Source organism: Cricetulus griseus, chromosome 3, assembly GCF_003668045.3.
Source record: "Cricetulus griseus strain 17A/GY chromosome 3, alternate assembly CriGri-PICRH-1.0, whole genome shotgun sequence".
Classification (NCBI taxonomy): domain Eukaryota; kingdom Metazoa; phylum Chordata; class Mammalia; order Rodentia; family Cricetidae; genus Cricetulus; species Cricetulus griseus.
The window spans coordinates 215100484-215125150 of record NC_048596.1 but is presented as its reverse complement, the minus strand read 5'-3'; the positions used below and the strand labels follow the sequence as shown (position 1 = coordinate 215125150).

The 24667-nt window shown below is 41.1% G+C and overlaps 1 protein-coding gene across 3 annotated transcripts in view; it reads right to left on the bottom strand.

Annotated features, from left to right (window-relative positions):
* Positions 1-2461: 2461 nt before the first annotated feature.
* Positions 2462-24667, bottom strand: part of Dnajc1 (DnaJ heat shock protein family (Hsp40) member C1) — a 137756-nt gene continuing 115550 nt past the window's right edge. Inside the window, exons 9-12 of one of the 3 annotated variants that reach the window (XM_027405301.2) lie at positions 9234-9282; positions 5312-5389; positions 4746-5194; positions 2462-2685 (exon numbers count right to left, since the gene is read on the bottom strand). In XM_027405301.2, coding sequence (XP_027261102.1) covers positions 2617-2685; positions 4746-5194; positions 5312-5389; positions 9234-9282 — 645 coding nt within the window. In that variant the 3' untranslated portion in view covers positions 2462-2616. The remainder of the gene's footprint in view (positions 2686-4745; positions 5195-5311; positions 5390-9233; positions 9283-24667) is intronic. The other 2 variants (XM_027405299.2, XM_027405300.2) reach the window with 2 other exon arrangements.

The following is a 24667-nucleotide window of genomic DNA, read 5'->3' as shown; positions in this document are numbered from 1 at the left end:
CATGGGTAGAGTCCCTCCCAGGACAGACCTCATCCAGGTGCAGAACTTAACCAGGGTATACCCAGCCCATATGTGTGTCTTTGGGGCTCATATCTCCTGAAGGGATAGCTCAGAAGCTGCAGCTCAGGTCAGGGCACCGTCATCTCTGTCTTGGTGATTGCAAACAAAATCAGGTCTGAGGTCTCTTATACCTGCTTTAAACCTTGTCTTGGGAAACAAACAAACAAACACAAACAAAACAAAAACCCCCACAAGAATGTCCTATACTCTAAAGGCAATGTCTCAGACAAATTCTACATCCATGGAGGGGAGTGTGGTGCTCTAAGGATGGGGTCTGGGGACATTAGGCAGGCCTCTGTTATCTAACAAGGACAAAAAATTCTACACAGTAGTGGTCACAACCAACTTCTCCATAGCCCAAAAAACAAACAAGGCTGGTGGAGAGGTTTGGATGGAGACTTGCTGCCTCACACACCTAAATCAGAACACTACAGAGAGGGCAGGAACCCAGGGAGAATTTCTTGTTAAGGGCAGCAGACTCCTGGGCCCTGTTATTTCTCAGGGTTTTGGTATCTGGGGCTAAAAGAATCACAGATAGTGCAACTGGTTGCGTGTGTCCCTTTTGGGGGTACCTCCTGCTCTGGTCCAAGCTCTGTAGGGGGTACTTTCCCCTGCCTCTGGGGGCTAGTAGTCTAGTACATGTCCTTGTTTGGTTCTACAGCAACCCCACCCTTCAGCATTCAGACTTCCTGTGGGGAATAGCTCTTTCTTGGAAGCCCAGATGTGCCCAAGAAGCCATGCTGGGGACTCCTGTTCTTAAGGAGTCTAAAGGAGGTAAAATACCAATTTTGCATTTTACAAAGTGCTTCTGAAGAATGGTCTCACTGTGTAGCCCTGGCTGGCCGAGAACTCACTGTATAGACCAGGCTGACCTCAGACTTGCAGCCCCTCCTGGGTGCTAGGATTATAGGTGTGCATCACCATGTCCTGCTATCAGATACATTTGGTCACGGAAACCCAGAAACTTGTACAAGGCATGACAGAGCCACAGTTTGAAGCACTGTGACTGAAAAGGGTGACTTAGTAGCAGGGTGCTCATAGCTGTCATAAGCTGCATGGGTGACAGGTCTGACACCGGCCCTCAGCCCGGACAGTCTACTTTGTGTCTCCTGTGTGTCTGCCTTAGATGGGCGGGCTGCAGTAGGGTCAGTCTGCAGTGTATGGTGGCCACTTCACAGGCCACCCTAGGGAAGCCTGGCCAGCTGTTGGCTTGATCTGGGGAAAGGGGAAACAGCACTGCTGGGCTCTGGCTGTCTTGTCCACCACACCTCTGCCAGGCAGAAGTGGTCTTCCCCATGTCTCCATGGTCCCTTTTCCAGAGCTGAGGGGACAAAACTCCTGCTCCAGGACAAGTTGTTCAGTTGCTTTTTCATTTTGCAACTGCGTTTTTGGAACCAACTGAGTCTGAGCTGCAGTTCCCCCGAGGTTAAAGCTGGGAGGCTTCTTTTGTCTGAGCTCAGGGAAGGGCATGGGTTTACTATAGCTCCATGTCTGCCTATGTGGATACTTACAGGGCAGAGGTGACCTCTACACCCATAATTCAAGCTTTAGCGAGAAGGACACCTTTACAGACATCGAGTCATTTTCCTTAAACATGTTCTGGACACCCCCATGCTTTTCTGGACACCCCCATGCATGCACCAGCAGTGGCAGGTTTTAAAGGAATGCTGGGCAGATGTGACAGCTCAGAGAGCAAGGCGGCTCAACAGGAGTCAGCAGGCCAGTAGACTTTAACCTGTGCACTGAGAAACTGGACCCGCTCCTTGGTTCCCAGAAACTTCTTCGAAAGCTCTCTAGGGATTCTCCGGCTGTGGGCATGCTTCTACTCAGCATCCCAAGCTTAGACTATCTTATCTTACAGCATGCTCTTGTTAATTCAGATAGTTTCCTGAACCAATTAAGATGGCCTCTCATTGCTGTCTGCCAGCCAGATACAGGCCAAGCTGGTGTATCTCTGTAAGTAACCTTATCTCGATGCTCAGTCCCAGCAGTGAATTTACTGTGTGTTCTTCGGTTACTTTTTTGTTTTGTTTTTCCTTTCCTTTCCTTTCCTTTTCTTTCTTTCTTTCTTTCTTTCTTTCTTTCTTTCTTTCTTTCTTTCTTTTCTTTCTTTTTTTTTTTGAGACGGTTTCACTACGCAGTCCTAGCTGACCTCAAATTCACAGGGATCCTGCAGCCTCTGCCTCCTTCCTCAGTGCTGGGTAGATGCCCCCACACCCAGCTCATTCGGTTACATTACTAAGAGCATCTTAGGTTGGAATTCTTCCATGTTATTCACATGTTTTCCTATCTTCCTGGCTCTAGAACACTATTTGAAATCTCCCAGAGAAGTAAACTCCGCAGTGAGGGCATGTTGAAAGTGCAAACACTTCCCCCCGCCAAAGCCCAAGGCTTATAAACAGCACCGTACAGCATCTATGATTGATTCATTTTTTTTTTTTTTAAACTAAGGCACATGACGTTTAGAAATACTGAGGTACAAAATGCAAGTTTCTGCATGAGATTTCTAAAGTACTCCTTTGGAAAATGATGATGAAAAATCATCTTCCAGCAGCTTCAGCTTTTAGCTTGCTTTTTCTTTTGGACCAGTTCAACCAGCAGCTTGTATCTAGCAATACAGTCTTCCTGTAGGAAGAAAAAGAGGTGGTAACAGTTACTTCCATGGGCAGTACCCCCAGTGTGACCTAATTGTGCCCAGTCCTAATGACAAAGCCGTGTCTTCATTTCTTGAAACCTTCTGGATCATCCTGGGAAAGCCCAGCTGGTCCCTGGCAGATCTGGGCTGAGAAGACCTGCTGTAAGGCTGGCCACAGTGATGGTGACGGTGGACACAGCTTCTGAGAGTGCAATCATCCTGACAGTCCCCACCTCAACTTGGGAATTGTTCCTATCATGGTAGCATCCACTCACTACCTTGTCACATCCGGTTCCAGAAATACCAAGCAACCTGAAACCACAATGCTCTTTCCCTTTGGATGTACCTCTCCCTGGTGGCTGCTGGGACCTTCCTTTGTGAGCCACAACACACAACTAGCAAGGAAGGTGACCAAGTCTTCCTCACACTTTTCCCTACTCCCACCTGTCATCCACGCCATCAGGCTACAGGATGATAACCTCAGAACAGACAAGGCAGTGGAAAAGGCCTCATCACCTCAGGTGGGCACTATGTTTCAGAAGCCATTCTGCTTCTGTGTCCGTAATGCCAACGCTATGCTACTGTGAGCTTGTAAACTCAGGGCCCAGGGCAAATGACTGCTGTTCTGGTGCCTGGGACAGGAAAGGTGCCCACTCTCAGTGCAGGCCTCTCTCTTAGTGTCTCCCTGCATCCCAGTACCACCCACCCGCCATCAGAGTGTCAGCACAGCTGTGTGGTCAGCCGCAGCATTCAACCTTCAACCTTCCTGAGCTCTGAGCAGGCAGCTGGCATGAAGTCACCTCAGTCAGGCTTGGCACCAGATTCAGTGGGCAGCCCTCCTGCACCTGCAGTGTGAGGCCTAAGGAATGCCTGTGGGCACTCTGAAGCCCTGATCCGCTCTGGTGGAAACCAGAAAGTTCCAATCCTGGTCTCATGCTCAGGAGCAAAACTCAATTTATCACACGTGTAAATGGCTGAGTTTGACAGAAGTTAGAGAAACTCAACGGAAATAATTACTTCTGGCAAACCAACTGGAGGTATTGGGAGAATCTGCTTCCTAAAGAGATCAACTGCTAATGGTTTATTTTTCTCCCCAGAAACTCTTAGTTTCATCATCATAAAGTAGGTGACAGATAACTAGACCTGTGCACACAGGGACACGCAATGGCCACAAGCTAGATTTTCCAACATAGAATTTCAATTAAAACAAAATAAGTATGTAAATGAGCATCAGTGTGCCCAGAGGCTACTTTTGATTTCTCCCTGCTCCTGGTGCCTCACACTAGAGCACGGCCTGCAAGGACGACGCTGTGCTGGGGGAGGCTGGCTCTCCATGAATGACAGGAAGGCATGCGTGGCTCTCGGCAGGACACTCCTTCCTGTGTGTATTTGAGACGGACATATGAGCAGCTGTATAGAGCTGCAGACAGTCATGTGTCAAGGTCAACTGTAGAGACCCCACATGAACACCCAGCCTTTGGGTGCTGAGGTGCCACCACAGACTTCAAGCTCATGCCACTGCAGAACTGAGTCACTACGACTCAGTTGGCCCTACTCGCCCTATCCTGCCTTCTGTGGAGCAGTGACAGACTGTCCTTCCTGAGTAGAAAGAAGTTTTCAGTAGGCTGTCAGCTACTGTGTGGAGTTTGTTTAAAAACATACATATTACATATCTGTGTGCACACATTCTGTTACATACATTTACACTTATTTTTTTTTGTGTGTGTGTACATGCATGCATGTTTGTGGCCAGAGCACGGATGTGGAAGTTGGGACAACTTGAGGGAGTTGGTTCTTGGTATCCACAGGAGTGCATTCCAGGGATTGACCTGGTCATCAGGCTTGAGGGCAAGCACCCTCACCCACTGAGCCATCTGGCCAGCCTGAGTTCCATTTCTTTGAGAAGAAGGCTAGCACCCTGACCTCATTTCTGCCCTGGCAGTGTGCAAGTTCACAAACTGAACAGAGACTGAAGAAATCTGTGAAACACAAGGTAGATAGCAGGCACAGGAAAGACTGGTGTAACCAGTAAAGCAAGCATGGTACCCACCTTGCTCTTAGATGGGACACATTTGGCTATTTTGTCCCAGCGGTCAGAGGCTCCTTTGGGGTACTGCTGTAGTGCCAGTTCTAGAAGTTTCTGCTGACTCTGAGTCCAGGCCTCCTCTGTAGCTCGAGTTCTTTCTTTTCTCTGGTTCTCTTCATCACTGGATTCATTTTGTTCTGAAATATCAAAGTCTTTTTGCCTCTTTCCTCTTGGTTTCTTCTCTGGCTCCACTCTGGTCACTGCCTCAGCCATTCTGGCTGACTTTCGCCTCCGAAGCCGGGCTTCTATGGCCACTGTCTCCTCCTCACCCTCAGCAGTCTCTTGTCTCTCATCCTCCATGGCCCCTGCCGAGTCCTCCCGCTGGGTGATGATATCATCTGGCAAGGTTGTGGCTGTCTTGACTGGCCTGGAATTCTGAACATTTGACTTAAGTTCCGAGAGCCTGACCATTCCTAGGAAAGGGCCACAGAACACAGCAAAAAGGCCATGATGAGCTCAGGCAACCAACAGCATCTACCACTATATACCAGGCAATGTGCTAGGCATTCTATACATATTGCTTAGTTTACCTTTTATACTATTCACCCTCCGAAAGCAGCAGAGATGGGAGTTGGACCTAGTTCTGATTTCTTGTCTTTGTCCTTGTTCTAAGAATTAAGGGTATATATGGTTAGGCTGTGATCAAAGAATAGGGACCTTTTAGAGAAGGAAACCTTATATTCATTAGACAGGGGAGGGCATTCTCCATAATCTAAGTTTCATTAGTTCTATCACTGTAATTAAAATACACGAGGTAGGCTAAGCATCGTGCCTCCTTTGCAGGCAAGCCCATAGACACAGCACTCTAGAACTCTCGCCACTTTTTATTTATTGTGTAGGTATGGAAGCCAGAGCACACCTTATGGGACTTGGTTCTTCCCTTCCACCATGTGGGTCCCAGGGAATTGAACTTAGGTGATCAAGCCTCGTGACAAGTGCCTTTACCTGCTAAACCATCGCCCCAGCCCAAGGTGAACTTATTTTATTTTTGAGACATGTTTCCCTGTGTAGTCCTGGCTGTCCTGGAACTCAGAGGTCTATCTGCTTCTACCTCCTGAAGGCATGTGTCACCGAGGTGTGTGTATATATATATAGTTTGTTTATCAAGACAGAATTTCTCTGTGTAGCCCTGGCTATCCTAAAACTCACACACTGTAGACCAGGCTGGCTTCAAATTCAGAGATCTGCCTGCCTCTGCTGGGTTTAAAGGCTTATGCCACCACACCAAGCTTAAAAATGTTTTTGAAGTAAACTTTATTGCTTGTCAAGAAATGTTGAATTTCTTAGACTCTAAAATACACATTAATATCCCCTCCTGAAATTCTTACCCAATGTTCCACTTTCCTTGGGGAAGAGGAAGGCTCTGGAATGCAATTTCACCAGTCCACCCTTCCAGCACCTTGAGCTTGGGTAAAAAGGGACAAAATTGCAGTCCCAGTAGTCTGAGAATAGCTCTTGGTAGAGTTGGTCCACTCAATAAGACAGTATGCTGCCGGTCACCATTGTCTCGTTGCAGACTGACAGACATACAGTTGAATATTTCTTTACCCTCACATACCCTCCTGGCTGGGTGTGACAGGAGAGCTGTGCTCACAGCCACTCTGCAGCATTCATTTGCACACGGCCCTTCCTGCCTAGCAGCACTGCCCACCACTCGAGGCCTGAGTTCACCTTGAAAGACCTGGCAATCAGGGCTCATTTCTCCCTCGGCATCACATTTGATGCCACTGTAGACAGAGGAAGTTTCTGAGCTGTCATTATCTTCAGGGAAACAAAATACCAGGCTAATGAGATGGCTCTGAGGGTAAAGATGCTTGTCACCAAACCTGGTAATCTGAGTTTGACCCCAGGACCCAGATTGTGGAAGTAAAGAACAGATATCATTCCCCACCCAAGGTTGTCCTCTGGCTTCCCTATGCACAAAGTGGCACACAGAGATACATATATACATTTAAAGACACACAGCAGGAGAATTAGAAGGGGTGATATGGCTGCCTAGCATAAAAGGGCATTCTGTCCACCTGTGGGGTGGTCAGCGTGAGCACACTGTCTCCCTACCTGTCATCAGAATGGCCTCTTTAGTTCTGAGGCCTTGATAAATAAGTAGGGATGCCAAACTGACTGCTTTCTAAAACTACTAATTGAAAAAAAAATAGTATCATGAAATTTCACTACCAGTATTGGGGAAAAAAAAAAAAAGAGAAAAGTAGGTAACACTGGATATAACATCAAGTTGGCAGGTTAGCTCCAAAGTCTATTTACTATGTTGCCTGGTGCTTAGCTGAATAGGACAATAAAGAAAGGTACAAACAATGAAGTGGGGTAGTGCACAGCTGGTTGTGCTCACAAGAGTGGACAATTCCACATAAATTATCCTTATACCAATCAGTCTTTTTTCCCCCAGAGCTGAGGATGGAACTCAGAGACTTCCTTCAAAGTGCTTTAAGGCTGAGTGAAGTCCCTAACCCCCAGATAGGTTTTTAAAATTTTTTTTTATTGTTTAAAAATTTTAATTTATTTAAGCCAGGCAGTGGTGGTGCATGCCTTTATTCCCAGCACTGTATGTGTGTATGCATATATGCCATGGTACATGTGTGACAGTCAGAGGACACCTGTGAGTTCTTTTCTTACATCTGGGTCCCACAAATTAAAATCAGGTTGTCAGGCTTGGCAACAATTGAACTTTTATCTGCCAAACTATCTTATTTACCCATATCAGCTGATTTTGCAAATTGTTGTAAGCTTTCCCTACAACACACACTCATATATGTACTTATATACTGTCATGTAATTCAGGCTGGACTTTAACTTGCTATAATTGAGAGTGACCTTGAACTCCTAATCCTTTTGCCTCCACATCCTAAGAACTGGGATGACAGGCATACATGACCATTCCCAGTTACAATCATTTTGGCCACAAAATACCTATATAAAATAGTATAAAATGAATAATATATAGCATATAATAGATGCATATAAGTAAATGCTTTCCTGAAACACAAATATATTTCTAAACAGTTACTTTCATTGTTTAAAAAGCCACCTTTGTTTCTCTGAAGCATTTTATCTTACCATCTGGAGCCAAGTTTAGAACTTTTACTGATAAAAAGTGTGAAAGATTTTTTTGTTTTTTTTGTTTGTTTGTTTGTTTTTTGTTTTTTTTTGATTTTTCAATACAGGGTTTCTACTGTGTGGCTTTGGAGCCTGTCATGGAACTCTGTAGACCAGGCTAGCCTTGAACTCACAGACATCTGCCTGCCTCTGCCTCCTGAGTGCTGGGATTAAAGGCGTGTACCACCACAGCCTGGCTAAAAAGTATGAAATTTTAATTCACTAACTTTTTAAAGTATTTTGTTACACTACTAGGCGCCTCTGTATGACATGAAACTGTCCCAGGCTTGCTCTCCATGTCATTCAGAAAGTGCCACTGACAGCAGAGGGGCTGAGCTACTAGGTTGTCCTAGATGGTAGTGAGCTCAAGTAAGCTCACGAAAGTGAGTGAGGGCGCTGCCAACACATGTCCTCTTAAGTGTTAGCCCATAAGGGACTCTGGTAATGGACAGTGAGACTCTGGCTTAATTCTGTAGACCAAATAAAAGAAACCTGTTCATTCCTCACTATTTTAGATGGAAAGTAAGCAGGAGAAATCCTAACATAGTCTTCCTATGCTCTTCCTACACTGAAGAGAACCAGCTCTCCCTGTCCCTCTCCGTGTGTGTGTGTGTGTGTGTGTGTGTGTGTGTGTGTGTGTGTGTGTGTGTGTGTGTGTGTGTGTGTGTGTGTGTGTGTGTGTGTATGTGCACAAACACATTTTTTTTTTTTCCAAATGCAGGGTCTTATCTAACGCAGCCTGGCTGGTCTCCCACTTAGTGTAACTCAAAGAACAACTTCATATACCTCACTTTGGAGAATAGATTTGTGATTCTTTTCAAAGGAAATCTGGATATGATTATGCCTACACAATCAGGTAGCTACTCAGGAGGCAACAGAAAGACCCATGAAGATCCAGGGCAGTCTCTTACTGTAACTGCAGTAGCTTTCCTCTACCACAGTTTCTGGAGAGAGTTGGCAGTAGGCTACGTTCTGTGGTATACCACTGTCCACTCTCTGTCCCTGAGTCCAGACAAATCACTTGGTAGAACACCACACTGAACTGTCTCTGAGGAGACTGGGCTCCCCAAGTATGCTAACACTAGAAATCTTTAAACTTACTAAATACAAATCCTCAGCATCAACTACGTGTGCAGGACCAGACTGACTTATTGTCTATGACTAACCTCCTTCAGAGACAGGAGCAGCAGAGGTCTCTGGGCAAACTACCACCCCTGGGATTTAAAGACATTATTACACAAAGGGATTAATCGTGAAGAAACCCATCATAGTAGTAACAAGCGACTGAATCTTTCAATGGCTTGGATATATGGAATAAAAACCAGTAAGGTGGGAACTCACCTGGGGAGCAGGTAACTGAGTCCTTCAGTTCCTTGGCTTTGGTCGTCACCTGTTTAATAATATAAAAAGCAAGTCATCTTACTTTCCATGTCTTGCAAGCTGATTTTTTTTTTTTTTTTCACATAAGGCCATGTGAAGGAACAGGGCTCACGGGAGTCATAAACATAAGAGATTGAAGAAGCCCTGAGTGAGTGTGCATTGCTGGCATGAGCCTTCCTCCCAAGTGCAAATATAGGCAGTGTGTGCAAGTATAAACAATTGACCAAGGTGCCCAGACTGCCAACCGCAGCTTCTTCCTCCAGGATATTGGAAGCCTGGGAATGCCCCCAACCTCCTTGTGCTATACATAATAAATGTGCTGAGATTCTCAGTTGTAGTTGTTGGGCTGCTTCGGTAGGAAGCTGGGGTAGCTGGTGTGCTCTTTCAAAGCAAGTAGTACACCTGATCCCAGCTTTTCTGTACAGGTATCTGTCCTTTCTTTATCTCTTCACCACTCCCAGTGAGGTCCAGTCCTAACCTCACTGATTATAGCACTCAGGTTAGTCTACTTAAGGAAACTGAGGCCCAAGAAATTAAGTGTTTTGCTCTAAAATACCCATCAACAATAGAATCAGAACCCAAATCATTTCACTAACTTATGTTGGCAGTTAATTAGGCTAGATTGCTTCCTAAAACAGTTTTAAAATAGCTGTGCAAATGGATCACTATTTTCAGTTAGGATTTCTAGAAACTGAATGTATCTCTTCACTGGGAGATATTGTACCAGTGAGTATAGTAGAGTTGGGGGTGGAATAACGTTCATGCTAATGATGTTTTAAGGTTCTCCATAGACTGGAAAGAAACCAAAAATCACAAAAGAGTATACCAGAGGGACAGTTTTTGGTGGGTCAAGGCATATGGATCCAAAAAAAATAATAAATCAGTGGTATTTATGAATTAAGAATGGTAAACTCTGTGATACTAATACCACTTAGCTTTTAAGGGAATTTTTAAAGACTTATTTTATGTGAATGGGTATTTTGCCTTCATGTGTTATGTGCACTACATGCATGTAGTGCCTGTGGAGGCGAGAAAAGGGTGTCATGTCCTGGGACTAAATGGTTGTGAGCCACCATGCTGTTGCTGTGAATTGAACCAGGGTTCTCTGCAAGAACAAAGTGCTCCAAACAGTTGAGCCATCGCTCCAGGTCCAACCATGCTTAAGTTGGAAATAAGCTCTTAACATGAGGCATGGAAGATATTTAAAACTTGGTAAGTCATGCAGAAGGCAGAGTATGAGAAACATTTAAGGTTGGTTAGAAACACTAATTTACCTTTCCCCAACAGATTAATGTCTCCTATTTAGAAGAAGCAAGCTGAAGTTATATAAGTTAACTTCCAAGTTTTCCGAATTACAAATTTCTCCAAATCTGATTGCATTATCGTGTGCCTCTTCCTTCTTGCTATTGCACACTCACTGAGCTCACCTTGATAAATTTCCTTCACTTCTATCATCAGCTTTTTCCTAGCCACTGGATACATCCCATAATCCTAAACCTTGGATTTCCCAGGGTCCCCTCTTTTCCACCCCACCCCCCAGTCTGAGAGTCACCTCCCTGGCCTCTCTACTTCCTGTCCTGACTTGTGCTCCCTACCTCCTGTGCTTGCCAGTCTATGCTTGTTCCCTGCCTGCCTTTGGTTCTCTTTCTATTCACCTCAGTTGCTATTTGCTGTTAGCAATACTGATTCTATATAACAACAGTAATTAGTAACCAGTGTCTTGCCCATTTCATAGAAATTCAGATCTGAAAGGGGCTTCAGTAATAAGCTGTGTACCAGACAGTGTGCATATACGCCTATTCAGAGTAAACTCTGTATACACATATCCTAACAACAGCCACATTTAGTTATATGGCTCTTAGTCCACTTCATAAATCTGAGACCCAAAGAGAATAAATAATGTGAGATGAGGAGCTTAGGCAAGAAGAGATCTAAGACTCTTGCCCCAATCATGATAATATACCATGTTTGGAAATGAAATCTCTTATTTTATAGGCTGAGAAACAGGTCAGGTGTTCTTTCACTACATCTCATTATGCTAGGCTCTGCTAGGTCCACAGACTAAACAAACTTCAAACAAAACCAACGATGTCTCTAAGAATAATTTCTCTGCTTCCTGGACAGGTCTTGCTAGGCACACCAAGGCTGGCCTCAAATTCATGCCCCTGCTGCTCCTGCATGCTGGGGCTGTAGGTGTGTGCTTCACACCCAGCTTGTCTTTTCAACTAGTATTGTCACCCCATTGAGGCACAAAATCTGAGAGTCAGTTTTTAGCTCCCTCCCAACCAGTCCTTCCTCACCACCCCCAAATTAGCCTCCATTCAAACTTGACTAAGAGAGTAGCCTCCTAATGGGTTCCCAAGTTAAGAGTTCTCACAGAATAATGTCCAGACAGCCGAACTGATTAAATACCTTGGATGACAGATCAAATGTTTCTTTGTTAACATTTGGTTGCCTGTTCTTTTGATGTCAAAGGTAAATCTGTTTTTGACAAATTTTAGGTAAGGGAAATTTCCTCTTATGTTTTTCTAATGGTTTAGCACATACATTTAAGAAAGTGTTGGATCTTTAAAATAGAATGGTTTTATGCATTTGTAGTCTCAACTACTGGGCAGTCAATTTCATCCATATGTACTTGAAAAAGAGGTATTTTATTTCTTGGCATGCATTTGTTCATAACAGAATTTTTTAAAATTTCTGAAGGTTGGTAGTAATGCCTTTTTCATTATTCCAGCAATTTAAATCCTCTCACCCTGCCCCTCTTCATTGAGCCTACTAAGTGAATGCCAGTTCTAATTTATAGAATTAACTTTTGGTTTTAGTGACTTTGCTGATGCATTTTTTTCTGTTTTGTTAATTTTTTTATTTGAACTGCCCACCCATATATAATGGAGGTATAGTAACTCATGATAATTATCCTGTCTTAGCCTCTTGAGTGTTAAGATTACCAGCTGAGCCACTGTGCTGCTTTCCCCAGCATCATAAGGCGAACAGTTAATGACTTTGCTCCTTGCTCTTACTCAGCGTGCACTCACTGGTGGCTGATTCTCTCTTCTATGACAAACCATATCAACCACATTGCTTAAGTTCTGGGATACTGTGTTTTCTCACTCATTTCTAAAAAATGTCTGGTTCTAGTTACTACTTAGGTCCACTGGCTACTTAAAGGGACTATATTTCATTTCCACAAATTTGTTCAATGTCCCTGTGTGTGTGTGTGTGTGTGTGTGTGTGTGTGTGTGTGTGTGTGTGTGTGTGTGTGTGTGTGTGTGTGTTTGTGCTACTGATTTCTACCTTTATTCTGTGGGGAGTGATGAACACACTTCATAGCATCACCATGGTCTATCTGGGAGGATGCTCCTTGTGCACTTCATTGTTGCACACACTATTTTATTTTAGATCTGTTTGGTTTATCATGTCACTAACAACTCCCTAACTGGTCTGCCTTGTTGTTAGATCATTAATAGAAGGCACAGAAATCCCAAACCACTACTGTTAAATTTTTTATTTTCCCCCTCACTTCTGTCAGTTTTTACTTCATGTACTTTGGTATTCTCTCATTAGGTACACTTATAATTGTTTTATCTCCTGAATTGGTCTTTTTAAAAAATGCATAAAATGTCATCCCTTCCTCTAGTAAGCTGTATTTTATTTAAACCTTTACCATCAAACACACAAAGATGCATGAAGACATAGAAAATATATATACACACATACACTTTATTTCTATTTTATATGCATTAATATTTTGTCTGTTTATATGTCTGTGTGAGGGTAATAGATTCCCTGGAACTAGAGTGACAGCCAGTCTTGAGATGCCATGTAGGGGTTGGGAATTGAGCCAGCCATTACTCTTAACCACGAAGCCATCTCCCCAGACTAGAATATATATTTTACATGAACAATAAATGCAATAAATGAAGCACAAAAACATAACTTCAGATATAGCTTCTAGCCAATCTCCCAAAATGTATGAGTCTTTTCTATTTTGGCTTGGATTCGTTAGTTATTTTACACAAGTATAATACATACACCTACATGGGTATATGTATATTTTATTTTCACTTAAGAATTTGAATTTGGTTGGATTCTTTAGTAGACCAAATCATTTGTCACTAAAATGTTCTAGTTTCATGTAAAAAAAATAGTTAAAATAGCTTGAATTTCATCTAAAATGAATTTAAATTTTTCCATCTCACACATGCCTTTAATCCCAGCCAAGGCTACTCAAAGAAATCCTGTCTCGAAAAACCAACTTCCTCCAAAACCCCCAAACCAAACCAAAATCCATCTCCTGTAGTTAATTCTGCATGTATTAATTTTAGAGCTAAAAACATAAGCCGGGACAACTTGATGGGAAGGATTTCCCACATGGATTGTTTTCCAAAATAAAGCATTGAGAGAGGGAAAAAAAAAAAAAAAAAAGCCTTACGTTTCCCCACATCTTGTAACTCAGTAAGGCTTGTGTATAGAAATATAGTACCCAGTCACATTCTGCTTCAAATACAGGTGAGGTTAAAAAAAAAAACAAAAGAAAAAAAGAAAGAATTCACGCTTGGGAGGTGAGCCTGGTGGTAAAAGTGCTTGCAAGGCGAGCCTTACAGGCAAGGAGTGAAGCAACCCTGAGGATTGTCCTTTGGTCTCCACGCATGTGGGTTGTCACATGCATAGCTGATATTACACACAGAGTAAAAATAACTTCATTAAAAAAATCCAAACTTTAAAAATAAAATTGTTCCAAGTTGGCTTCAAACTCACAGTCCCCCTGCCTCAGCCTCTTGGGGGTGTTGGTGCCTTGTTGAAAGGCAATTAATTTATATATAAACCTTAAATTTATAAGAGGCTCATTAGCTAGAAGCAAAATACAATGTTTCAACTCTGTGTACCACAACAATCTCTTATTTTAGCCTCTTTGCCAAGTCTTCATGATTCTGATGTCATAAGATGATTTTTTAGGGGCTGGGGAGGTAGCTCAGCTGTTAAGAGCACTCACTGGTTGCTCTACAGAGGACCCAGGTTCAATTCCCAGCACCCACATGGTGGCTCACAACCATCTGTAACTCTGGCCTTGGGGGTGGCGAATGCCCTCTTCTGGTCTCTGCTGGGACCAAGCACATATGTAGTACACAAACATGCATGTAGGCAAAGCACCTATATACATTAAAATAAAACAAAAATAATAAAAAAAGATGGCTTATAAAAATGATGGCTGCAAGTGACTCAGTTTTCTTGATAACTTCTAATGTCATGGGAGAAACATCTATATGGTAGATAATGACAAAAATGTTTGGAGGGGCAAATTTGGCATTTTTAGCTGATCATTTGAGTCTAATAAAGAAGTGACCGAAACAATGGCTAATGTCCAGTGTCTCTGAATAAGATGGTATACCTCTGGGAAAGTAAAGCTATCTTTCTGTGAGCTTGGTCATCATCAAATGCACTCTCCCTGTCACCATGTGACTTGAGAAACAAGGGTGCTGAGTTGCTCCAGCTGGTTAGTGCTGCTTTCTCTGCTGTGTAGTGGAGGTTTTAGCTGCCGGTCACACTTTCTGTTATGTGTCACTACAGAAGATGTGTCACAATGCAGTATGAAATAAACTACATCTAGCACTTTCTTTCCTGGTCTTACCTGGGCAACTGGATTGGTCAGCTTCTGGGGAACACATTGCATCCAGTGTGCACTAAGTCGTGTGGATAAAAGAATTGTAGGGAAATGTGTTTCATCATGCTCTGATGTCTCAGGCATAAAAGATCTAATAATTCCTTTATAATATAATTATCTTTTATATTATCTAATTTATAATCTAATAATCCCTTCATAAATAATTATCTTAATCTAGCCTCAAAATTCTCACAAGATGGGAGCCAATATCTTGTTAGGGGCTTAATAGCTCACAGTAAGCAAAACAAAAACAAGGAAATAGCAAAACGGAGAAGAGCAGATACACACACACACATTCAAAGTTTTGTTTAACACATGGAACTCTGTGATCCTCTAGGCTGTACAGAGTATATGTTCACAGTCCTGGTGTCTTCAGGTAACCCAGGAAAGACATTAACTGCAGTGACATTTCCAGTCATACTTTCAGATTCTGGCTCACTTGATATCTGCACTATTAGTATAACAGCAGAAGTTATGGGCTGGCACAGTGGCTCAGCAGGTTAAGGTGCTTGCCACACAGACTTGGTGATCTAAGTTAGATACCTGGGGCTCATGTAAAGAGGTGGAGAGAGAGAACAGACTCAACAGAGTTGTCCTCTGGCCTCCACACATGGTGCCAGCCGCTTGTGCAACCCCCACTCTCTTTCCCCACACAGATAATAAATAAAATATTATATAGACAAGAGGTATATATTATTAACTCTTACTTTAGTTAGTTTTCCATTTGGATTTTCCATTCACTACAACCTAGAACTACTGCAGCTTTCAAATTCAAAGTATATTCTGCTACCCTAAACATTAAATAAACCACTTGAAAATGTTTCCACTGATCCAGACCCCTGAACATGGATGTCAATAAGGAGGCCTCTGCACTCCAGGGAGCCTCTGGTGGTGGATTAGTATTTTTCCCTGGTGCAAGAAGGGACTTTGAGAGCCCATCCCACGTGAAGGGTTACACTCTGGCCCTGGACACATGGGGAAGGGCCCAGGACCAGCACAGGAAGATTTGGTGGACTTTGCAGAGCCCCCGTTGAGGGCCCTACCCTGCCTGGGGAGTGGTGGGTGGATGGGGTGGGGGGTAGGCTGGGGTGGGGGAGGAGGGATGGGGGTGAGGGGAGGGAGAGGGAGAAGGGACTTACATGTGAAACAAGCTTGTTCCCTAACTAGAACTAATAAATAAATAAATAAAAAAAGAAAATGTTTCCAATCGGTAGGAAGCAGTGCTGAACATTATTATCTCTTTAAATGTCTTTAATCCAAAAGGGGGACCTAGAAAAAAAGGGGGGACATTTCAACTAACTGACTGACCATCTCTAAAACAGCACTGATGGACATCTGTTGGCAGGAAATACTTCTGTGACAGACACCAGTATGGTTTTGCAGATACTATTAGCACACTCAATGAGTACTGAAATAACCCAGTATGTATTCACCCATGTCCCTCTCTGACTAGTAGCTTTCCAAAACATTAGGGAAAGGAGGCAACTTAACCGCATTAGCCTCTGAGCATCTGCCCAAGGTCAATAAGATGTTATGCAAATAACTGAGGGTACTACTATGTAAGCTGATTCTATTATAAGAACACAAGTTACACTGTGAGCTGACTTACTGTATTATGAATAAGAATGACCACAGTATTCAAAGTGCCTATGACTTAACTAGTAAATTGGAAATAGGCATTAAAGTAGATGTTATGCTTTTACTAAGACACAGGGTTTTGATGAGTATGAATGACAAACTCAGTTTGTTAGTGACAGAACATGTAGAGGGTTACAGAAACAATGAGTGTCTGAAGTGGGAGGATTATACAGAAAAATTTCAGCTGTGTGTGACACCATACTGATGCTTGAGAGACAGGGGCAGAAGGATTATGAATTTGAGGTCAGCCTGGGTTTCACAGAAAGATCTTTTCTCCCAACCTTTCAAAAACATTTCTAAGCAATCTTCTGGGGGGGGGGGTAGGTTGCTAAGGGTAGAACTCAGTCTAGGTACTGCTAGATTGATGCAGGAGGATAAGAGCTCCTCCAATGCATGGCAGTCAGCTGTTTGGAAGGACGTGTGAAACAGTGGAGCCCATAAGGAGCCTGCTGAGCTTACTCGTCGGCTGCTGGGACGGGACTGCTCTGTGCTCAAATGTATCCCTTTGGCCTCAGAAGATGAAAAGACTTTGACTAAGGCATGATTAACAGAATAGAGCTGCCATACATGAGGGATCCAAAGGGCAACATGGGCTGAGAATGAGTCACCTCGGCTGAGCTCTTATCCTCCATTAACTAGCTCTATGGCCTTGAACAAATCCTTTTTCTAGAATGTTATCTGCAGCAAAGTAGTAAGGGTTTATATTAACACAGTATTTCCATCCTGCTGTTGCATGCCATCTCCTAACCACCTTATGAAACTGGTATCACATCGAAGAAACTGAAGCTCAGAGTGACCTGAGGAATGACAAAGTCACAGAGTGCATAGACACAGTCAGACAACAATGCCAGGCTTTCTTTTAAGCTGTGCTCCTTTTCCACTTTACCAAAGAATCTCTTTTTAGTTAAAGCATTCTGTTTCATGGTTGTGACATTAGTAATGAAATATCTTCCCACTCAGGGTTGGTTTGGGGCATTACTGTAGTTAGAATGGTGGCGTTATACATATATAGTTCTAGCCCCTCAGGGACTTGTTCAAGAGAGTTCAGATTAATTAAGATTGTGTTTTTAAGAAAGAGAGCATACTTCATTGGTTTAAAATTTTAAAATCTGGACATGGTGGCACATGCCTATAACCCCTGGAATCTCAGCAGGGAAGCAGAAGCAGGAGGGTCAGAAGGTCAAGGTCATACTTGTTATGAGAGTTAACACTGTTAATTTGACAGAATCTAGAGTCACAGAAGAGAAACCTCTCTAGGCATGTCTGTGAGGGACTGACCATCTAGATGGATTACTTGTGGTGGGAAGAGAAACCCTAAAGGCTGGCAGTACCATTCTATGGCCTGGGGTGCTGGACCAAATCAAAAGACAGGAAGCTGAGAGGAGACATTTAATTCCATGTTACCTGACTGTGGACACTTGAGATCCTGCCCCCCAAACCTCTCCGTGTCTTCCCTATCATGGTATACTGTGTACTTCAACTTTGAGTCAAAATAAACCTTTCTTCTTTAAGACGCTTTTGTCAATGCATTTTGTCATAGCGACAAGATAAGTAAATAATGCTCTTGGATTCACAGCAAGTTTGAGCCTTCAGAAATCCCTGTCTTAAAAACAAAACAAAACAAAACACTAACAACAATAATTAAAAAAATCTTATTTTCAAAAAAATATTGGGTTCAGCAAGGAAACAGCAATTCAAATAGGCTGTGTTCTGACAACTTGTGAAATTGGCCTCACTTTTCCAGAAACCATTCTCAACCTGGGTATTGTGGCTCACACTTGTAAATCCCAATACTTGGGAAGCCAGGGGATGAGATTACTGCACAGATTCATGGCTACAGAATGAAGTCTGTAGGACAACCTGAGCTACAGTATAAGATCTGGTGTCAAAGCTATTTATATACCATCTTAATTGAGTGAATTTAATATAGGATTTGAAACTTTGAAATGTTAGAGGAAAACGGGAAAGCACTTAAAGGACACACACAGATAAGGAATTCTAAATAGGACTATAATCACTAGGTAAGTAATGCCGACAATTAGAATGACATTTTGCACAACAATGGAAACAATCAACCTAAAGGGACAGTGTACAGAATGGGAAGAAATCTTTGTTAATTACACAGCTAACATCTAAAATACACAAATAACTAAAACAACAAGTAACAAAAATCAGAGCTGGGGGGCTGGATTGAAGGCTCACAGAAAGTCAAAAAACTCAGTGGAAAGCTTTACCAACAGAATAAATCTATACAAGGAGGACAGACTATCAGGGCTTTAACACAGGTACAGGAGCTGGCTCATTCAGCCAACATCAATGATAAATTAAAAAAGGATGGATCATGGAGTATTTTAGAACACCAGGAAAAGTCCAAATCTACAAATCTACACATAGACAGGGAAGAATTCTATGACAAAGTTACAGAAAATACTTTCAATAAAATAGAGATAATTCCAAAATCTAGGGGAAAAAGACATATTTAAACACAAGAGGCATAAAATACCAAATAAACAGGAATAAAAAATATCCTTACATCATATTACAGTTAAGACACTAAAAAACACAGAATAAACAATAGTGAAAACTGAAAAAAAAAAAAAAGAAAAACAATGGGTCAAGTCAGATATATGGCTGATTTATAACAGAAACCTTTAAAATGAGAAGGGCTTGGAAGGATATATTCAGAGTTGTAAAAGACTACAACACTAACTTGGACTATTATACCCAGCCAAACTACTTATCATCATTGGAGATAAAAATCTTCTGGGATAAAAACAGAGCAGTGGTGGGTAGAACCACACCTCAACCCGAGTGCTTAGATGTACATGTTTTTGGCCATGCATTTAAACTCTGATCTCATTTCAGGACCCTGAAGGTGGGTCTCTTTGTCACTTTTCCCAATGTGTTCACATTAAAGAAATCTTTTTCTTTTCCTTTTACTTGTTTTATTTTTCTTTCCCACTTAAACAAACAACAGAAAAAAACAGACTATAGGAACATGTGGCCACTAAACCAGGAATGCAGAGGACAACAGGAGAAATACTTCAGACTGACAACAAGGATAAATATATATGAGGCAAACAGAAGAAAAATGAGCAATACAAGAACAGTTAATCAAAAGAGGTTTAAGAAGCTGGGCGGTGGTGGCACATGCCTTTAATCCCGGCACTCGGGAGGCAGAGGCAGGTGGGTCTCTGTGAGTTCAAGGCCAGCCTGGTCTACAAGAGGTAGTTCCAGGACAGCCTCCAAAACAATACAGAGAAACCCTGTCTTGAAAAAAGAAACAAACAAACAAAAAAAAGGTTTAAGAAAACATCACAAAATCAAAATCACAAAATGGCACACCCAGAAGAAGAATGAAGAATTGCTGGGTTTTTAATTTCTGGAAAAACCTCAATACTGTTTTCCATTATACACTCCATTCACATTCTAACTAAGAGTACACAAGGTATAGTGTACTTACAGTTTTATGTCTATTTGATTAGTTTTTTTTGCATATGATGCAAGACATTTCCTTATTTTCATATGGTACAAGGTTTTTCAAGTATCATTTGCTGAGTAGTCTATTTTTTCTCAATAAGTGATCTTTGCACCCCTTGTGAATATTAGTGACTGAATATATATGGGTTTATGTCTGGCATCTCTATTCTGCTCCATTGGTCTCTATGTCTGTCTCCATGCCAGTACCATATTGCTTAATTTCCATGCTCTGTAATATATTTTGAAGTCAGGAAATGCGACTGCCTCCAGCTTTATTCCTCTTTGTCAAGACTGTTTTGTATGTTTGGGATTCTTTGTAGTTCCAAATAAATTTTTCTGACTGCTTTACTCTATATTTCTATAAATCAATAGGGTTTTAAATAAAATGATACAATGAAGAATAAACATTTAAACATATTATATGGAAAAATCTGAAAGGTAAAATGTTACATTTCTTTATGTTTTAAAAATTAAGGTAATGCATGTAAATAGCCTTAGGGGAAAATAGTACATAAGGGTATGGGATGAAAAGCAATGCTTCCTATGCCACGGGGCTTTCATTTCTGTTCACAGCTCTTGTGAATGTTACAAGATTACAATTATACCCAGCTAAATAGCATGCTTCTTACATACACTATATATCCTGGGTTTCTTTCCTGCTTCTCCTGACTCTTAATTCAAACCACTGTTGTCTTTTACATGGACAACAGAACTATTCTTTATTTGGCCATCCTTCCTGTTTCCATACTTTCCCTGCTAGTTTCTTCTCCATAAGGCAGTTGGAATGGTCCTTTACAGCACTACCCCTGTGATCACAATCTCCTAGTGCTTTCCCACCCACTCACAAGAAACCCCTAAGTTTTCGTCAGAAAGTCCCCGTGTGATCTGATCTTGTACTGTACTATTTCTTGGTCTCATTTTATATAACCTCTACCTATTCATTTCCAGGTCATGAGGACCTCTCTGCTTGACCTTGCCCAGCCTCCAAATGTTCTTGCTTTGGTCCTTATCTCTAAGGCTCCTTCTCAGACAATCATGAGCCCTCACTTTGTGTCTGTTCAGCAACATCTCAGGAAGGATTTTCACAGAATTCTATCTTAGGTTTCTTTAGTTTCTACCTTCTTAGGCTGTTTTAATTATTATCACTATTCATATTAGGACTGTCCCCATCTGACTTCTCCATATAATCAGTCTTTTCCCATCTTGTTTCTCTGCAGTTTCACAGATCAACTGTCTTTGCTTGGATGGCTGCAGCTTAGTTACAGGAAAACTTCTATTCTAGCTCAATGGAAGGGAAAATTCATTTCCATTATGTTCCACTGAACAGAATTAGTTATGCAGCCATATCATAGGTCAGAAGACTCGGAGGCAGTGTTACTGGGAGCATATGAGCCCAACTACAAATCTATTATTATCTAAGAGTAAGGAAAAATATATATTTTGGTGAGTAACACACAAGAATCTTCTACAATTTGTAGATTTTTAAATTGAAAACATATGTGTAAAACATGATGTTTAAAACATGAAAAGTCATTACCAATATTATGACCTAGTAAGTACTTTTTGCTTAGTCTACTATAATTTCCCTTTTCTGGTGGTGGTGGTGGTGGTGGTGGTGGTGGTAATGGGCTTCTGTACTTTGTAGAGTTTCTAGTTGCCTTTTGTATATGCATGCACACTTTTCATATGTATATGTATATATGCACACACAAAATACATACATTGCCCAAGTTCTAAGCTATACTATTTATTCTAAAAACACCTCTTTCCCAGGGTTCTGACCTTTGTCAGAAAGTCCTCAATCTTGTGTTCCAATATGCACATCCTGCTCTTGCCAGCTACACACTGTGTGAGTGTTGTGACTTATGTGACTGCTATTGCAGGACTTGATCCATTACTGTTTGGGCTTATGTTCCCTCTTTCTGATGGAGGATAACCACCTGTATTTGCTTTCACACAGGAACTTCTCTGGATTCAGGTCAATCTTAGAACTGTGAAGGGACAGCTTCCTTGCCTCTCAGAGTCTACTGTGGCCTAGTGACCTGATGTCACTCTGACATGCGTTACACTTAGGAATGTTCTTCACAGTAAGGAGATCTTTGAGAATTTATGTATTCTCAGTGCTTGTAAATCTCCCCATGATCTTCTCCATATATCCATTTGGTTTTAGAAAACTCTTACAAAGTGGCCCCAGGTATCCTTGCATTCTAGAAAGCTTTGCTGTATCATTTATTGAACAAAAATATTGCCTCTGGTTTCTTTTAATGAGACTCAATCAGATCTGGATTTCTAGGGTTGTATTCCTATATTTCTTTTCCATATGTTAAAAGTTTGTCTTTTTATCCTGCTTTCTAGGAGATTTTCCTAAAGATAATTTTCAACAATTTGATACTTATTTTTGCTTTGACATTTTCTGTGGTATCTTGTCCTTTAAATATGTATGTAGGTATTTAGTGTGTGTGTGTGTGTGTGTGTGTGTGTGTGTGTGTGTGTGTGTAGGCAGGCATTGACCTCTCCTTGCTTTTTAAAATAACTCAGCATTTTCATGATTATCTGGATACTAGAAGGCTGTTATAAAGAGACTGCATCAATAGGCTCAAACAAACTAATTCAAGAAGGCTGATATAGCTCTACTAAAGATATCCAACTAGTAAAACATCAAATAGTCTGTAACACTCTCATTTATGTATGTAACTGCAAAAAAAAAAAAAAAAAGAGTAAACAGCCAATCCAACTGTTTGAAAGTAAATAGTTTTATATGACCAAGTAGTTTCTCTTGGAAAAATTAAAAAAAATATTTATTGGTCATCATTATTAAAATTTAACATCTGAAAAAAGGAATTTTACATCTGGGCTGGTAAGATGGCTCAGCAGCAGGTAGAGATACCTGTATGTACTCAAAGTTCTCAGTTTGATCTCAGACCCTCATCATAGAAGCAGAGAAAAAAAGCCCCTACAAGATGTCCTCTGATCTCCAAACATGCCATGGTATGCATGCTCACACAACACACAGAGTAAATAAATGTAATGTAAACCTCAAAACTCATTAAAAAAAAAACAAAAACAAAAACTTTGATTCCTAAAAAAAAAAAAACTGTCATAAATTAGAACCAAAAAATTAAACTGATATCCTATATCAATGACTAACAATAAATTAACAGCCAAAGGCCAGATTTCTTTATTAAAAGATAAATAAAAACCTTCTGCATTAATTACTATATAATTCTCAGTGGGATTCTCAACAGGCCAAATAGAGTGATTAAGTAATTGGCCTGTAATCCCATCATTCACTTGGAAGGCTGAAGCAGAATGACTACCACAAGTTTGTAGCAAGCCTGGGACACATGATGACTTCCAGCTCAGCCTAGGCTACAGAGTAAGACCCTATGTAAGAAAAAAAAAAAAAAAAAAAAAAAAAAGCAAAAAAGAAAAACAAAACAAAAAAGACAAAACTTTTAACATGCAGTGTGAATGATATCTAGTAACATTAATATCTTACATATTAATATAATATCACTGAAAGTTATAAATCAAATGAGCTAGTGACTCATCTAGTAGGGAGGATGGGCTAAGGCACACAGGCATTCCAAAATGAAGTGGTTTTGAAGGTTGTGAGGTGACAAAGGGAGAGAGACAGGACCTAGAAGACAGCTCAGGCTTGCCCACAGGGAACAGAGAACGAAGGAAGCTGGCAGTGCAGAGAAGAAATCAAAAGGTTAACTTTCATCATTTTCAGAACTTCAGGTAGGGCTACACTGATGCTAAAAATAATAACAATATATTATCAAAATAATACAAAACTATATTTTTAATTTTCTGATAACCATAAGTTTTCTTGACTTTGAAAAAGCCACCAAAATAACATTGTATGAATTCTCCCACTAGGTATCTTCGGCTTCAGTGCTAGTTATAGCTGTCAAACAATAAGCTGGGATTTTACTATCTGCACTCTTCATTGGCATACCTTACACAGGCCTTCTATTACCCTTTGGCATTAATTATAAAAGTTAAATCTAGCCACCTGGCTTTTGTTTTGCTGTCTACCTGGGCCTTTTCTAAACAAGCAGAAAATTCCACTCAGTCTATTATCATAAACAGAATGCAAGAGATTAGTGGCCAGCAGCCCACCAGGGTCAGTTTACAGCCTCTCAGGCAAGAGAATATTACTTCAGGAGCAAGAAATCTGATGCTCCCTGACCTTAACTTAGAAGCCTGCAGTTAATAATCACGTTAAAGGTGCTTTTACATGTCAGACAGTTTTTGTTTCCTTTGTTGTTTTTACAATTTGAGTGCCCTTTGTGGTTACTAAAATTATATGCCAAAAGGCATGTAATTAACATTTAAAATGTAAGCCTCAATAAAGTTGGCCTCACAGTTTACCTGAGTTAAAAAATACTTTGTGTAAAAAAAATTAAAAATTAAAAATATTGCTTGTACTTATCCTGGGTAGAATTTGACAGTTTAACTCTAATTATGACAAGTAATATATTGATTCTTTTTTAAACTGAGGGAAAAAATAGGTTTTTGTTTGTTTGTTTTTTGTTTGTTTGTTTGTTTGTTTTTTTTAACTAGAATCTAACAGTCTACATAAAGAGCCACTCTCACCTTTCCCCAT